General features: G+C 55.7%; 1 protein-coding gene across 1 annotated transcript in view; it reads right to left on the reverse strand.

Moving 5' to 3' along the window:
• Window positions 272–16,347, reverse strand: part of NUDCD3 (NudC domain containing 3) — a 69,954-nt gene continuing 53,878 nt past the window's right edge. The window contains exons 4-6 of the mRNA XM_018047025.1: window positions 14,565–14,708; window positions 4,924–5,112; window positions 272–2,012 (exon numbers count right to left, since the gene is read on the reverse strand). Of these exons, the coding sequence (XP_017902514.1) occupies window positions 1,902–2,012; window positions 4,924–5,112; window positions 14,565–14,708 (444 nt within the window). The 3' untranslated portion in view covers window positions 272–1,901. The remainder of the gene's footprint in view (window positions 2,013–4,923; window positions 5,113–14,564; window positions 14,709–16,347) is intronic.

The following is a 16,347-nucleotide window of genomic DNA, read 5'->3' on the forward strand; positions in this document are numbered from 1 at the left end:
AGGACCCTCTGGCTGAAGTCTTCTGAATCCTGCTTGGAAATGGATGTGAGCTCTAGAGCTACAACCTTTTTTCCTGATCGAAAGCTTATTATGTTTCTGAAAGCTGTGTGAAGTCTTGCCAGGATGCAGGCTGGATAAGAAACAGCTTTGGGAGCTATTTAGGAATTCCCATTTTGGTGTTTGCTGTATACATGGGCCTGATGGCTAGAATTCGGGTAATGACCACATAGTGAAAACCGTCTTGGCAGAAAATATCACACACAGACCCAGAAGTGCTTAAATACAGATTTATTGCAAACCAACACCGGAGACAGGGTGATTTCGCAGGCGGGCACCCCATTTTCCTTGGACCTCAGCTGATGGAGCTCAGTGGCCAAACTGCTCCTGCCGTGTCTGAAGAGAGAAAACAGGCAGAGTGCACAGGTCCAGGGCCCAGGCCAGCAGCGAGGGGTGCAGGCAGCCCACAAGATGGCAAGCCCCCCAGCCTGCCACTCCCAGATGCCGGCAAGCTGCTATTATCCCCAGTGGGGTGAGGAGAAATGCAAACATTTGAAAATAAAATTGGGCAAAAGGAAGACAACTGACCATGGAGTCCACAGCTCCCAACAGCCAAGGTGCAGGGCTCATACCCCACCCGGTAACGGCAGAGGGCCCCCTGGGGGTGGCGGAGGGGAGGAGACAGGCACGGTGCCAGAATGGTTCTCACACAGACCAGTGAGACCTCTCACTACGTGGGACAGGTGAGATCCGGAGGACGCTGAAGGGGAGCCTCAGCAGCTCCGTGACCAGCCTTGGCGATGACAGCCAACAACAGTGTTCCGTGCCCCCTTGGTGGTGCTCCCACCAGTCACCAGGTGTACACACCTCCCGTGATGGCATTGGAGCAAGCCAAGTGCTTCCCAGGAGTGTGTCTACAGGGCCCTGTGAGCCAGAAACCTGCCCCCACACACAGCAATCAACCAGCTCCCACCCACGCAACTGAAGGTGGAAGTTTCTAGAAGGAACGTCCCCACCCCCAGGGCTCCTCCTCCCGCAGTCCAGCACACAGAGCCCGAGGGCAGGTTCCAGGGTGCAGAGGCCTGCAAGGTAACAGACCAATAGGGCAGCCGCGCGGTCCTGGCGAAGGGCAAGGGCTCTGGGTCCTGGGAGAGCCGCAGGAGCAGGGGCCCAAGCTCTGGGTGGCACAGTCTGGCTTCAGCCAAGAAAGGACCTGGGGCTGCCGTGAGCAGTGACACACCATGAGTTCTCCTGAGGGCGCCTGGCCCAGCTCGCTCTGACAAGAACCAGGTCCCCCAGGGGAAAGTGCTAGGCCGGGTGGCAGCAGGACAGGCCAATCAGAAGACAGAGTCCCTACTGTGCAGGGCCTGAGGCCACCAGAGATGCTTCCAGCACCCAGAACCAGAGACCAGCACCCCGGTTTCCATGGCTCCTCGATGAGGCTGAGGGAGGCGGTGGACGCGCACAAGCAGATAGGCAAGACGACACAAGAACACACCCAGCAAGAGGGCAAGGCAGCAGCTTCCCCAAACTGGCCCTGAGCCCAGCCCTCAGCCTGCACATCCCTGCCTGCGCTTCCACAGCCGAGGGGCACCCACGCCCGCCCCGAGCGCACGGAGGACAGCAAGCAAGAGAGCACAGGAGCGGAGCCACGAGCGCGGGGAGGGAGTGGCGAGCGGTGCCGGCAGGGCCCAGAGCTGCGCCCGCTGAGACAGCCCCTGCTCCCGACACCCCCTCGCAAGGCGCACAGCCCCGCCCCGCTCTGAAACAGTCTGGAGACGCAGGGCAGGGTGGAGGCCGGGTTCACCCTTGAAACTAGACAGCGAGTCCCCGGCAGGAGGGAGCTGGGGGGCACGGCTGCGGCCCCGCTTCCCTGCCGGCGAGGGCGTCCTCTCCTCCGGTCATTAAAACTGCACAGCCCCCGGGGAGATGTTGAACATGGCCGGGTCGAATCGCTGGCCTCGGAAGGGAGAGCCTTCAGCATCCCACCCCTTCTTCAGCATCTCATGGACTTTCTACAAACAGAAAACAGAGAAGTTAACTGTAGTCACCAGGCCTGCACGTCCCAGAGCAGAACACTGCTCTGCTTCCTCCGGAAGAGGACCTGCCTGGGCTGACAGCAGACCCTCTGCAAGCCCCTGCTCACCACATTCAGGTTCCAGCCCATCCTGTCCCCAGAGCAACACCGGCCATCTTCCTGGTTTGGACACTGTCCCTGGTCACCAGGAGTATCTGTCCAAGCTCCAAAGGGCCTGAGGGCCACAGCCCATGGAGCTGTAAAGAGAGGGTCTCTACCCCCCTTTCACAGGGACACGGTGGGTAGCCTCCAGGCCTGCACTCTCAGACAGTCTAGGAATGACCTAGGCTGTGACTCAAAGGGAGAGACCTCAGGATGTCTGTGTACCCACCAATCACCGATCCCACAGCCCCTAGGGGCAGGGGCCAAAGCTGTTATCCAAGGTGGGCTCAATCATCCCAGCCTGGACCACCAGCCTTCAGGGCTGGCAGCAGGAGGCTGCGCCGTGTGGGAGGCCCTCACGGCGCCACAGGCCCCCTGTCCCCCCAGGTCCCCACATCTCCACGTCCTCCCTGCAAACACTCTGGGCTGGAAACCCTCTCCCCTTCCTTCTGACCGGGAAAGATGAAGAGACTCACGGTCATGGGGCCAGAAAGCCCCACCCACCTCTTAACGTCTAGGCTGACAGAGTGAGCGGAGGGGAAAGCTCCTGGTGTCTGACAAGACCGCAGGGCTCCTGATGGGGCCTTCTCTGCCCCGTTATTCCACCTGAGTGGTGCAGCAGCAAACATGTCAGACACGCAGTGCGTACTGCGCTCGGCTCGGCGCACCTGACACACGCCAAGGACCTTAGACCAGCACCTGGCACGCCAGCACTAGCCCCGCCCCCCCGCGTGCCTCTGGGCACCAGCAGCCACAGGGTGGCCTGCATCCCATCCCTCCTCCTCCAGCTCGTGCCCACCGCCCCGAGCCTCCTCCTCCTCAGGCTCACTCCACGCCCCTCAGCTGAGCATCGAGACAAAACCTCTCCAGTGAGCTCTGACTTGAGACACACCCTCTGAGCTCGACCCACCGCGATGTCCCCGTACCCCAGCCTCGTCATGGGCAGTCTGACGGGCCCTCTTGCTCCAGCCCCACAGGGTCCTCAGCCCGCTCCCCACACTGGTCCTGCCCCACGCCCCTCACTGCCACCTCCTACTTTCTTAAGCCACCTCTCCTCCCACCACCCTCATCCAAAGCCACCTGCAGTGTGCGGACTCTCTTCTTGGGACGCTTTCCTCCAGGGACCACAGTGACTGTGCAGGGCTTCAATGTCACAGAGGCCAGCTGCTTCACCACCAGGCCACACCAGCTCTGCCGGCTCCTCAAGCCTCCACGCTTTCCTCTCAGTTCCAAACCTGCTCCCCACACTGCGCGTCCCTCAAGGCTCCGTGTGCCATAGACAGTCCAGGGGGATGCCTAGGAGGCCAGGCCCTGTATGCAGACGTTCGTTCCCAATCCCTGCTGAGCCCAGAGGAGTCCCAGACAGCAGTGCTGGTGCCCCTGCCTCTCCTAACACAGCCCTGAGGCACCGAGCCGTCTAGGAGCAGGTCAGCTGGACGAGGGGTCACCACTGAGACCCACTGCCTGCACCACCATCCCAGGGCTCCCGTGTGTCCACTGAAGGCCTCCACAGGGCACTGCACTCAGCCAGGCACTCATGCCATCACGGTCAGCACTGCCGGGCCCATGGCAAGTCCTGCTAGAACCACCACTTCCGACTCAAACCACGGAAGCCTTTCCATCAGACCAGTGTCTTCAGGTTTCATTTTCAGATGCTTCTTGGGTCGGTGGATCCCAGCTCTGAGCTCATCAGCAGGGACCTCTTGCTTCTTATTTAGACCTCACGGCCAAGTGCCTGCCCACTCTGGGGCCGGACATCCAAACTTTCAACAGCTGCCCAGGGCCCTCTCCCGTCAGGTCAGTGTTCAGACTGCTCTTTCATCTGGTGGCTGCAGGCAAACGCAGCATTAACTGGATAAAACTACCACCTAAACGTGCACAGAGGTGGTTGCACACCATGTCCTGTGTTAGGCCAGCTCAGGGATTACGGCGTGAGGCCACTTTCCACAGATGAGACCACCAGGTGCCTGAGAGCCAATGGTCAACCTCAGTCCTGGCCTCCAGCCCCATAAGCCCAGGTAAGGTTGGTGAACGAGATCAAGAGATGACTCAGAGACTCGGGGAGGGATGACAGACAAGCCTGAAACTAGCTCAGGGTTCAAACCCCACCCTGCTGCTAGACCAGCTCCAGGACCTTCAACACGTGCTGTGACCTCTACACCTCAACCCTCCTCTCAAATCCCTGTGCGGTTCACTTGGGACACTGAGAGAGGAACTCTCTTCTCTAAACAGCCACTCTTGGGAGTATCAAACAGGAAAAAGACAGCACGTGTCTAATCCTCCTCTCTGCCACCACAGGCTCCAGACGAGCCTCCTCTCCAGTCACTGATGTCCTCCTGCCCTTCTGTGGCTGCTGGCCAGCCACACTTCTCAGGCCTCTGACTTCGAGAGCGACTTGGAAAAATTTTCTTCCCCCTGGTCCTTTGTGGTCAAACCTGCACTGGACCCGAGGTAGGGCAGGGCCAGGCTGTTCCTCCTGTACTGAGGGTCTTGGAGGGGCTGAGGGGAGGGATGGCCCCAGTGTGTGAGGTAGGAACACGTGGCATTACCAGGACCCTCTGGAGAGGCACCTCTCAGCCCTGCTACCTGGGCTCTCAGTCCAGGCACGGAACCAGAGCCCCATCCCAGGCAGTGACCAGGCCCAGGCTGCCGTGTCGGGACCCAGGAGGCAGCTGCACAGACAGCAGCATACCCCATCCACCCCAGCTCAAGCCCCAGGAAGGCCCAGGAAGTGTGCGTGCCCATACCAGCTCGTGGCTCTGCGGCTTGCCCTGCAGCTTCTGGTGGTAGTCGAAGGTGAGCCGGTCCAGGACGGCGTGCTCCTCCTCGTCCACCGTGGCCATGGAGCGCTCCTTGTTGATCTTGTCAATGTCGATCTGCTCCTCGCCCTCCAGGATGGCACTCCACCAGTATTCGCCCACCTTGTTCAGGCTCACCTGGCACACGAGGGCAGAGACAGGGTCAGGGCTGGGGAGGCGGCACTGGGGACCCGGGGAATGTGGGGACACTGGGGACTCCACTCTCCAGAACTGGGACTGAGTGGTGCCTATGGTCCTTGTCCCCAGGTCCTCTCAGGAAAACAGTGACCTTCCACAGGCATCAGCAACCCCACCTGCTCAGCCACCAGAAGCCCAGCCTGCTCATCAGAGGGGACGTTTCCAGCTGCTCTGAGCTGCACCACCCATGGTAACTGGCCCCTGTCACAGCCTCCCCAGCTGCCAAGGGAAGCTTGAGCCCAAACAAGAGCTTCTTTCAACATCCACCTGTTGAGCCCCCACTAGCTCACCACCCCAATGACCTTTCCTGCTTCCAAATGCAGCAGCCAGTCTCCTGCCTGCTGGGGTCCCCTGCCAAGGGACCAAGCATTCAGCCTGACAGACTCCCCCACAACCTGACGCCCAGGCTTCTTTGTCCCACTGTCCTCCCTGGCCTGGCCAGGGCGACCACTGCGTGTGACTCACTTCCTGCCCAGCCTCATGGTGTAGCCCAGGGAGGAGACAGAAGAGTCAGGGGGGCATGAGAACTGAGAGACAAGGATGGCGCAATAGCAGGGCTTGGCCTGAAGGTGAAATCAAGTACACGCATCCCAGGGTCCACACAGGGACCTACACCCAGCAGCTGGGTTCTTGGGGAAACTCTCTATCAGCTGACCAAGAATTGACAGGTGAGCTGCAAACCTACCTCACGCTGTCCACTCTCGGACAGGATGAAACCCCCCAGGCACGCCCAAAAGGGTGCAGAGGTGATAGAGATGATGAGCCCATGGCAAGAGCAGCTCTTACTCAGTGCCGTGAGGACAGTGTGACCGGCTAGCGGGCAATCCTGACAAGTGACCTCTGTGCAGATACTGCATGCTCACAGGCCGTCAGTCAGCTCGCCCATGGCTCACGGGCTGCAGGGGCAGTGCTGCCAGCTCCGGCCCTCTGCCCTGGTGCATCAAGAGCCCCTACGGAGCCCAGGTCCAGCAGAGCTCAGCCCCAGGCGCTGAGAGCGGCTGAGGAATGGGCGCTGATAGGGCAGGTCACGCAGTGGAGACAGCTCCAGAAAACCGCGAGCAAGGCATCAACGTCAGTATCTCAGCCCAGCACACAACGAGGCTGCCCCACTTCTGAGCATCACGGGTGGAAGTGGCTATGCAGGTGGCAAGGGTGAGGCGGCAGGGGCCCTGCCCTCCTCATCAGATGAATGGCCTCTAGCCTGCCAACACCACGGTTTCCAGTCAGAGTGAAGTCTCTGTCCAGATGCTCTGCCCAGCTGCTCAGGCAGCTTTCTGCCCACTTAACTCTCCTGCTTGCATGCGTGGACATGACCTGGCCCTCCAAGACCCCAGTGCTAAGCTCTGAGCCCCATCTTCATGGAACTGCAGACCTCTGGGCCAGTGCAGTGAAAGGCTTGAGGGGGAAATCCACTCTCTTCATACTATTCCAGGAGAGCTTCTGAGGAACAGTCAACCCTCTATCCACTGACTCAACCAACTTCAGATCACAAATATTTGGGAAAGAAATTTCCAGAAAGTTTTCAAAAGCAAGACTTGAACTTGTCTCCTTCAGCAACAACTGTTTACATAGCATCTGCACTGTATTAGGTACATGCCATGAAGTGTAACAGAGGATGTAGGTAGGTTATGTGCAGACACAACCCCATCTGTATTAAGAGACGAGAGCATCCTTGGGTGTGGGTATCCTCTGGGCGTCCTGCAACCAACCCCCTGAGGATACTGAGAGACAACTGTACTTACAGAATATAAATTTCCAAAGAGAACAAACCCTTCAAATCTATTTGTGTCTTTGTTAGTGATCACTATCTCAGCAGTGATCGCATTATCACTGCTGAGATCTCTCTTAACGTGTATCATTAGCATTAATACAAGCCCTGTTACCTCTACCTGGAAGTCAGCGCCTCACCTGGATCGCCCAATGCCACAGGCAGAGCAGAGCTGCACTCGGGCCAACAGCCCTCAACTGCACTGTGGGGGGGCAGCCTGAACCCCACCCCGGTGCTCTGCTGCTGGTCCTTCTCACACAAACCACACGTGGGGGGTCCCAGTCAGGTCCACGCACACCCAGGCCTAACACGGCTCTGGGGCACCACGGGACTGATCCTGATGAGGAGCTTGGTGGGCCTCACTACCTGTGCCTCCTGCCTCCACAGAACACGTCTGCATGGGCACTCTGCACACCCAGCAGGCATTAAGATGAGCCTAGCACCACCTTTAAGGGGAAATTCACATAACATAGAATGAGCCATTTTAAGGTGAACAATTCAATGCATTCTGCACACAGAGGCTGTGTCTAGTTCCAGAACATTCTCATCATCACAAAAAGAGAACTCGTACCCACGAGCGGTTATTCCTCACTCTGCCCAGAGGCTTGCCCTCCCCCAGCTCTGGCAACCAATCATTTATTTGCCTTTTCTGGACACTTCCCAGAAATGGACCCAAAGGCTATGTGTCCCATGCCTGGCTTCTTTCACTCAATGCGATGTCCTCACATTGCTGTGCTAGTGGGTCAGAACTTTCTTTCTTTTCCAGGTTGAGCAATACGAAATGTAGCACCCAGAGGACACGTGGAAAATGTTCTTGAAATGGGGAAGAAGGATTCAGGTCTAAAAATAATATCTTTGATAAAGTAGTCTGATGGTTTAACATTTGGTTTTGATTTTTTAACAGCTATTTTTTTTTAATTGGGTTTGTGGAGGCGTAAGCTGACACATAGTAAAACTCACTTGTGAGAGTAGGTCCATCCTATGAGTTTTGACAAATGCAGCCACACAGCTACCACTATCAAGCCACACCCTAAAGTTCCTGGTCCCCTTGGTCGGCGACCCCCTCCGCCCGCCACTCGCTTTGCCATCTTGTCGGTCTGTGTCTTGGTCTGCTCTTCTCTTAGCACAGTGGTCTGGCGTTCAGCCACACTGTGCACGCATGGAAGGGTAACCCCTTGAAACGGTGGGCTGACGCACCTGTGGGTGGCCAGGTGGGCCTTTCCAGGGTTCGGCAGTCACCTACCAGGCTGCGTGCAGGGCTGTGTGTGAACGTGTGTCTCCCTTTCCCTTCATAGACACCCAGCAGTGGTCCTATGGTAACTGTATGTGTAACTTTATGACCTTCCCAGCGTAGCTTAAGTGTATGTGTAACTTTATGGCCCTCCTCTCCACAGGGGAGCTCCAGGGGCTCCACACTCTTGCCAGCACCTGCTACTGTTGATTCTTTTCAGGAGCCAATCAAAAAAATACGAAGTGACATGTCACCATGGTTTTAACTGGCATTTCCTTAACAACTAACAATGTTGAGCATCTTTCATGGACTTATGTGCCATCTCATTCCTTAAAACATTTTATCTGGAACAATTTCAATCTCTCAAGTTACTAGAATTGTTCGAGTACAAAAAATAGCCACACACCCTTTTCCTAGATTTACCCACTGTTAACACACTACCCCTTTTATCACATGCGTGTGTCTGCCCACACACACTCATTCTGTGTTAAGTTCATATATAAGATGTGGTAAATTACATGACACTTGTTCCAGAATCTTGGCCCTTTACCCCTAATACTTCAGTGAGTGCCTCTTCCTGAAGATATGAAAGTTCTTCACTACTGGGTTGGCCAAAAAGTTCATTTGGATTTTTCTGTAACATCTTAAGGAAAAAATCTGAACTTTTTGGACAACCCGGTAGAGTTCAACTCCCCTCGCCTCCAGCAGAGGATCCAGCCCAGGGCCCCAGCTACATCTTAGTGGGCCCGTCCCCTTTAACCTACAACATTCCGCCACTGTGGTCCTTTGTTGTTAAAATTGTTTCTTCATCTGGGGTTTGTCTGGTGCTTCCTCCTGATGAAACTCAGGGACGCACCCCAGTAGAACCCTGCAAAGGCGATGCTGCGCCCCTCCTGCGATGCCCCATTGGCAGGCACAGAAGTCACGTGGCTGCAGCACCTGGGGGTTCCTCCGACTCCCTCTCCCATGCAGTGGCGGGGAGACTACGCTTCCAGCCCCAACAGAAGCTGTGGGAGGCCAGCAGGGGCCTTCTCTCAGCATCAGCTCCTGGATGCGCAGCATCTCAACAGCTCTCACTTGCTCCAGTCCCTGACCATGTGGCACTCAGAGAGCCCCAGCCTGGCTGGTCAGAGGTGGCTGCTGTGACCTGATAACTCACCCTTATCCCTCGGCCTTCCTCCAGGTTCCCTGTAGCAACTGGTCCCGGATTGAGAATCGGTTTCTCAGGGGAACCCCCAGAGTGCTGGCTGAACAGTTTTCCCAAAATGCCCTCGCAGAAACTTCCAACTCCACGTGGATCAGCTTACCTCAGCACCCCAATCTGTGCTGATGACTCACCGACACTCATCTCCCTCCCCTCCCCTCCTCACAGAACCCTGTTTCTATTCAGGGAAGCAGTGTGCCCAGCAAGGAAGACAGCTCCTCGCAGCTGCCCGTACGTGGGATCAAGTTTGGACCAAGGAGATGTGCGTGAAAGTTGCGGGTGATGTTTCAGAGGGTTGCCTTGAAACCAGGACAGAAGACAGGCAGAGACAGCAGGGGGCCTGCTCAGCTCCAGGCACTTCTGCAGGGAGGACGTGATCCCCAGCCAGACCACTGACCTCTCAGGGCTTTGCCAGGGGCGGTACTGTTGTGGGGAATCTCCTAGTCTTTGATGCTAACAAATTTTTAAGCTTTAACATTAAAGCGCTGAGGGCCAGACAGAAGCTGGCTACGATGGGGGTGTGGCTGGGAGAAGAGCGACCACGTGCTGCCGAGCTTCCTCTACTCTCTCCTCCCACGTGGGATGGAGGGGGTGCTTGCTCTGTCCACTGGGAGCATGGTCTTCTGGTTCGGCTTGGCACACCCCTCCTTTTCACTGGGCAACTTCTCCAGAAGGCTGCCGGAACATGATGCCTTAGGCCACCTACTTCTCAATACCAGGCCTCAGCTCTTCCTGGCTGGGACCTTGGGATTGGCAATGATGCCAAAAATGTGCCCAGCCTGAGAAACACGACAGGTCCCGGGAGACATGGGTACTGAAAGCCAAGAACTTGCATTTCACTCCCTGGACTAAATTCCAGGCTTGGGCTCTTGCCAAAATACTACCATAACTTAACCTGTATTTTAAGCTGAACAATGGTCCCTCAGGGCCAGGAAAGGGGCAGGTGGCCACCTATGACAAAACAAAGATGGTGAACCACTTCACAGAGAAACACATATCCTCCCTAGAAAAATGGAAAGGAACAAACGGGAGAAATGCAGATAAGTCAGCAAAGACAAGTTAAAATTAACAAGCCCAGCGCTGGGGTGCAAAGGGGCCTGGTGATGTCACAGAAATCTGACATCCTTCTGGGGAGAGCCATGGCAACGGCCAAGGATGACAGCTTGTAACCCCACTTCTGAGAACTGTAATTTAAAGAAATCATCTAAATATGGGGGTCCAGAATGCATTAAAACACTCCCAGGCTCAGGCACCAGACACACAGCAGTGTGAGCTTTAAGGCAAGTGGACAAAGGTCTTTAAACGCTGCAGCTCCTGCACTGACTTTAAATGACTCGAGCGTGGGTCACGTTGGCATGTGAACGGGCTTCGCCTCACAAATGGCTACGAATCAGAGACACAGAGCATCACAGGCACGAGGCCGTGGCCTGCAGGCGCCCAGAGCCCAGCCATTAGCCCCACCTGCGGGGAGAAACCAGGGCAGTGAGCCGACGCGGGTTCTGGGACAGAACAAGGCACAGGGGGAGGTCCTGGTTTCACGTCTCCGTAACCAAGAAAGGAGCTTACTTGAGAATCAAGCAGCCTTGTTTAACATTCTCAAGTGTGGGAGGGAGGGAGGCAAGAACTGTCATCCGGTTTTAGCTGCCACCCCTGCCTGCTCTGAAAGGCTGCTCGGGCGTGTCTGATGCAGATCCCGGCTCAGGCGAGGAGAGAGTGGTGGCTGGGAATCAAGGGGCATGTCTGCATCAGCCTGCCTGGGAGGTGAGGACTCAGGCCATGGGCTCTGGTGAGGTGACAGGCATCCCTGGGGGGACCCCTCTTGTCCCAAGTGGCCCCCACAGAAACCGTGCCTTGTGATACAGCCTGTGCGAATGTCCCAGGGCAGCCGTAACAAAGCCCGCATATGGTGGGCTTGCAACAAGACATCTATCCTCTCTGTCTAGAGGCTGGAAGGCCGCCATAGAGGCGCTGCAGGCCTGCACTCCCTCTGGAGTTTCTAGGGAACCTTGCCTGGCTGTCGCGTCACCCTGTGTGTCTGTATCTTTTCTTCTTCTAAGGACACTTGTCACTGGATTTAGGGCCCATCTGGATAATCCAGGATCATCTTGTCATCTGCAAAGACTCTCCCTCCAAACAGGCCCTCTCTGCAGGTTCTGGGGTTTGGCGAGGACCTCTGGGTGCCCTTTCCAGTCCACTCAGACTTTAGGAGGTGGGCCCTTGATGACTTCCCTCAATCGCCCCAGTGCCTAGCACAGGGTCTGGCACTTAGTGATAAGCACACAAGGCTCTGAGCCTCATTCTAAGACCAAGGAACAGAGGTACCGTGGGGCTCAGGTGGCTAGTGGGACGTGGCAGCCGCGCTGGTTCCTCCAAAGGCTCGAGAGAGTGGCACTGGTTCTTCACAGCAGATGCACTGGGGTCTTCACATGTCCAAGCAGCGTGCTCACTGCACTACAGTATCATCTCAGACACATGGCACTCGGCGTCATCAATAAAATAAATAACCACACTGAAAGCACACCAAACCTCCAGCTCCATGAGTAACAGTGTCTCCACAACACACAGGCATTGGCTGCACCAATGGTCAGGAGGGAGGCGGAGACAGGCAGAGCCCCGTACCTCAAAAGAAAGTGCACGCCAGGGGAGCAGGGGGCTGTGCTGTCAAGAAAGCTCCAGAGGAGGATATGATGCTCTGAACAAGTCCCCTTTCCCTTCTACAAGTGGTGAAGCAGCATTAGAAATGTGACACCGTCCAAGGATGATGAAAGCCACTCAAAAGAACCAAGGAGAGACCCAGCGCAGCACCTGCAATCCCTGAAGGTTTCTCCATGGACCCCATGCGGTGAGCAGGAGCAGAACTGAGCCTTGCTTACGGGCAGCGACAGGTGTCCCTCGGTCCACAGCCAGGGCTGCTCCTTTATAACTCCTTGAGCAGCAGGTGCCTGGCAAAAGCAAACTGGAAAACAGAAAGGTGACCAGGGCACAAGCCTCCTCCTGGACCAGAAGAGGACCTGAGCTGACCACGGGGCCTGGGCACATGACCGGCCACCCGGGCCACCTCAGCAAGGTTGGCAGAGATGGCGACACCCCGGTCTCCCTGCTGGCCCAGTGCAGCCTCTCACAAACACCACCACACTGCTACCAGCTCTCCTTCCCTGCCTGGCCCCTCCAGGGTACCTTTTGGTTGACAGTCAGAGAAGGAGGGAACAGGAGGCCTCCAGGTCTAGGGTCTGGCTCCACCCTGAGCAAGCCCTTCACCCTCTCTGAGTGTCAGCATCCTAGTTTGTAAAACAGGCTTGCAGAGATGAAACAGCACTGCCAGGCACCTCAGAGGGCCAGGCCAGAGTGCCTGAATGCAACAGATGGGGGCCTGAATTACAAGGAGTTAATGCCCTGGCCACAAGCCACATCTGTGTTCAGATGTAATTTGTACAAAACACACAAGATGACATGGCTCTGGAACAGTGTGAAGAAGTCAGTGTCACCTCTTGTGACAAACACCCTAAAGAGTGAGCTACCTGGTAACAACCTCATTTTCACTGAAGTAATGTCAAGTAAAGGGAATCCTCAGTGTCCTGATTACAACCCTGATAGACCAAGCGGGCTGTAAACAGAGGCTGTGAACCTTCAGGGTCCAGCAACGAGGTCAGTCTTTCCGTCCCAGGCACGGGCTCGGGTTTACAGGGCTGAAGATAGCAGAAGTGCCCCTCAGAGGGAGGCCAGCACAGCAGCTGCCTGCTGGGACTGCTCTGGACGGTCCATCAACCCCACATAGGTGATGTCAGGCCTGGTGCCCATGGACAACAGGGCACCCAAGCTCACGAGTCCACATTTCCAGGACCACTTGAGCCATCACAGCAGCACCTGTAGAGAGGGTAGCCTGCCAGCCGCTGGCTCCCACTGGCCACTGGCATGACCTCGGTAGGCAGGGGGATAATGAAACCCTGGCTTTCTACCTCCCGCAACCATGCGAAGTCCAGATGAGACCGAGACCATGACCATGAAGGCATTCTGCAAATGGAGGAACCGGTGATAAGAACATGGGCCATAGTTTGGGGAACGGCACTGCAAGTGGGGAGGCACTGGGGTAAAGAGATAAGGGACCAAGCCCCTGGGCAATGAGGGGGGAAATCATCACAACTGTCACACGCTCGTGGTGAGGATGGGGCCTGGGCAACAGAGCAAGGTCTGAACAAGACTCTGGCAGACCTGGCCAGCACTCTGCCACCAGTGTCCCTGCCACACAGAGGCTGTGTGTGCCCATGGATCCCGAGCATGCCGAGACCTCCAGCTGACCCAGCACTGGGGGTTCCTCTCTGTTCCATCCGGCATGGGTGTCTGCGAGCTGAGAGAAGCCAAACAGAACCCCATGGGCCTTGCTGGTTAGGACCAACAGGCAGGCCCAGGGGGATCTATTTTCTAGAGACAAGTAGATCTCGACGAAACTATACATAAAGAACATTTCTATATAAAATTCTGAGGCTTTTCTTTGTCCAAAGACTTAGTATTTTTCTTTCTGTCTTTACCCCTTTCACCATGCCCCAGGTTAAGCACCCCAGGAGGAAGGAAAAGAATGAACCCAAATATACAGTCTCCCTTTGCCGGAGGAAGCTTCCCTGCACGCTGCCCACTGAAGAGGTGCAAGGCTCTTATGAAGGAAGAATGCAGTAACTGAACACGTTCCCCTTAGTTTGGATCCCACACCCTTGGTTAGCTTAGCCAGTTGAGACCCCCTTCAGCAAATAAGGCTGTCTGAGTTTATTAACTCTGCATCCTCCAGGCTGGCATTCATGTAAATGATCTGCCTTTTAATTTTTAACTTATTTGCTTTGGCCTTTTAGATATAACTGAATCCCTGGAGAGAGAGGCCTCTGAGACTGAAGAGACACATCCAGTGTGAGCACAGCCGCACTCTGGGGATGGTGCCCCGCCAGGACCTCCTCCGCGGTCGCTGTGTGTGGTCTGTGTGTGGGGAGGAGGACAGACTGCACTCGAGGGCCCCTGAGTTTCTCACTGACAGGGGTTCCACCTCAAGGAGCCAAGCACTGGGACCCCAGGGGCCAAGGCTGCAGGTGCAGCAGTGAGTCAGCAGAGGCCCACAAAGGTGCCTTCTGAGCTACGTGGGAAACAATGGGGCAACTCCCCCGCTGCAGCAATCAACACGCTCACTGCCTCACACCCACACTCACCAAGACGCACTTCCCGGGTTCAAGGCTCCAGAGGGAGCTCTCAGTGTTGATCTTGTGGGTGAACTTCCCTTCCATGAGGACACGCTCCCCATTTTCCTCCAGCACAGCCACCCGGATGGAGCTGCTGCTGAGGGTCACCGAGACCTGGAACAGAGTGAAAGAGAATCACCTTGTGCTCCAGGACAGGACGGAACAGTGGTTTCCAAGGCGCCTGGCCGCACACGGCAGGAGAACAGAACCAAGAAAATAATACCAACCAATTCACACATGAAGGAGACTTGTCGTCATGTCCGTCAAGAGAATGCACTTACAGTTTCGATATGCTTAACAGTAACGGGGTGCTTTGTGGGAGCAGAATCTCTTCTCCAGTTAGGGGAGACCAACTCCCTGGCTGGAAGGCAAGCAGGGCCAGTGTAGCAGGCGGTTACTCTCCCCACGCCCACCTTGCTGTCTGGGGTCCGCAGCAGTCCCACCCCAGAGGACATGCCGGAGGACCAGAGCAGCCAGCTTCTCTTCCCTCCAGGAGCTGCTGTGCCGGCTATGGCCACAGCTCAGCTTTCACCTAGGAGGCTGAGGCCAGGTTCTCTGGTTTTACATTTTGTCTCTGTTCCCCTATATCCTGCTGGATCTCTGCTCCCACACATCTGTCTTCACACCTGCGCTGGAGCTGCTGGACTAGGGGCTTTGCTTCATGCGTGGATCCCAGCAAGCAGCATCCCAAGTACATTCAGATCAGTAAACAGTCCAGGAAAGAAAAGAGAACTACAGGGATTCCCCGCCACCGCCCCGCCCCACCACCACCCCCTCCTCTTTAAAATTCTAAATTCTGTGTTTTACAATGCAGAAATCTTTTTATAATAATATTTACACAATGTATTCATTACATGAACAGAGGCTGGCTAACTTAGACCTTTCTCACCAGAGTGTGGGGTCAGTCAAGGTGTCAAAACAGTTTGGAGGAAGCCCTGCCATCTCATTTGGTAAGTGCTTATTAAATGCTTATAAAGTACTTGAAAAATTCCCTCAGTGTCATAGGATTTTCAAACTGGAGTTTACACACACGTTGATGGAATCTGATACTATAGCCTACCGGAATTTTAAACAGCCATAAATGAGTGATGGAAAGGAAAACAGTATCTAAACACACCACGCCCACAGGCAGGCCCCAGGGGGGCTCTGCAAGCCCCAGCTGCACTTACACTCAACTTCTGGGAGAATTACCACTTTCTCGACTGATTCTGCTAAGGCCCAGGCACAACACACTTCACTCCCAGCTGCCCAACAGCAGCCCGGCTCACTCCTAGACAGTTCCAGACAATCGCTGGCCAAGTCACATCCCTGACCATGAACTCAGATGTGCGAAGAACACTTGACAGAGTGGACCAAGGCTCCATCAGTTGGCCCCCTAGGAACAAGCTCACTTTAATAAATAAAATTCTCCAGCCAGCTTTACCTAACAGGATAATTTCCAAATCTGGATGAGCTTCCACAACACTTGTCTCTTGTACAAAGGGGATGCACCAGGCACCCCCAGGCACCAGGGGGAAACTAGGCGGGAGACGCTTCCAAGAGCTCCAGTCCAAGGCGTCACTCTGAGACCAGGCAGTCATCTTCTGACCCACAGAGATGACAGGAACAAAACACAAACAGAAAAGCCCCAGACAGCAGAAGGTAAGCAGGGAGAGGCTGGGACAGACAAGCTCTTGACAGCTCTATGGAGAGGAAGGAGAAGTGTGTGGGGCCAGACACCACATAACAGGGACAAGCACAGCTGCGTGGGGCC

This window comes from Capra hircus, chromosome 4, assembly GCF_001704415.2.
Source record: "Capra hircus breed San Clemente chromosome 4, ASM170441v1, whole genome shotgun sequence".
In the NCBI taxonomy this organism is placed as follows: Eukaryota; Metazoa; Chordata; class Mammalia; order Artiodactyla; family Bovidae; genus Capra; species Capra hircus.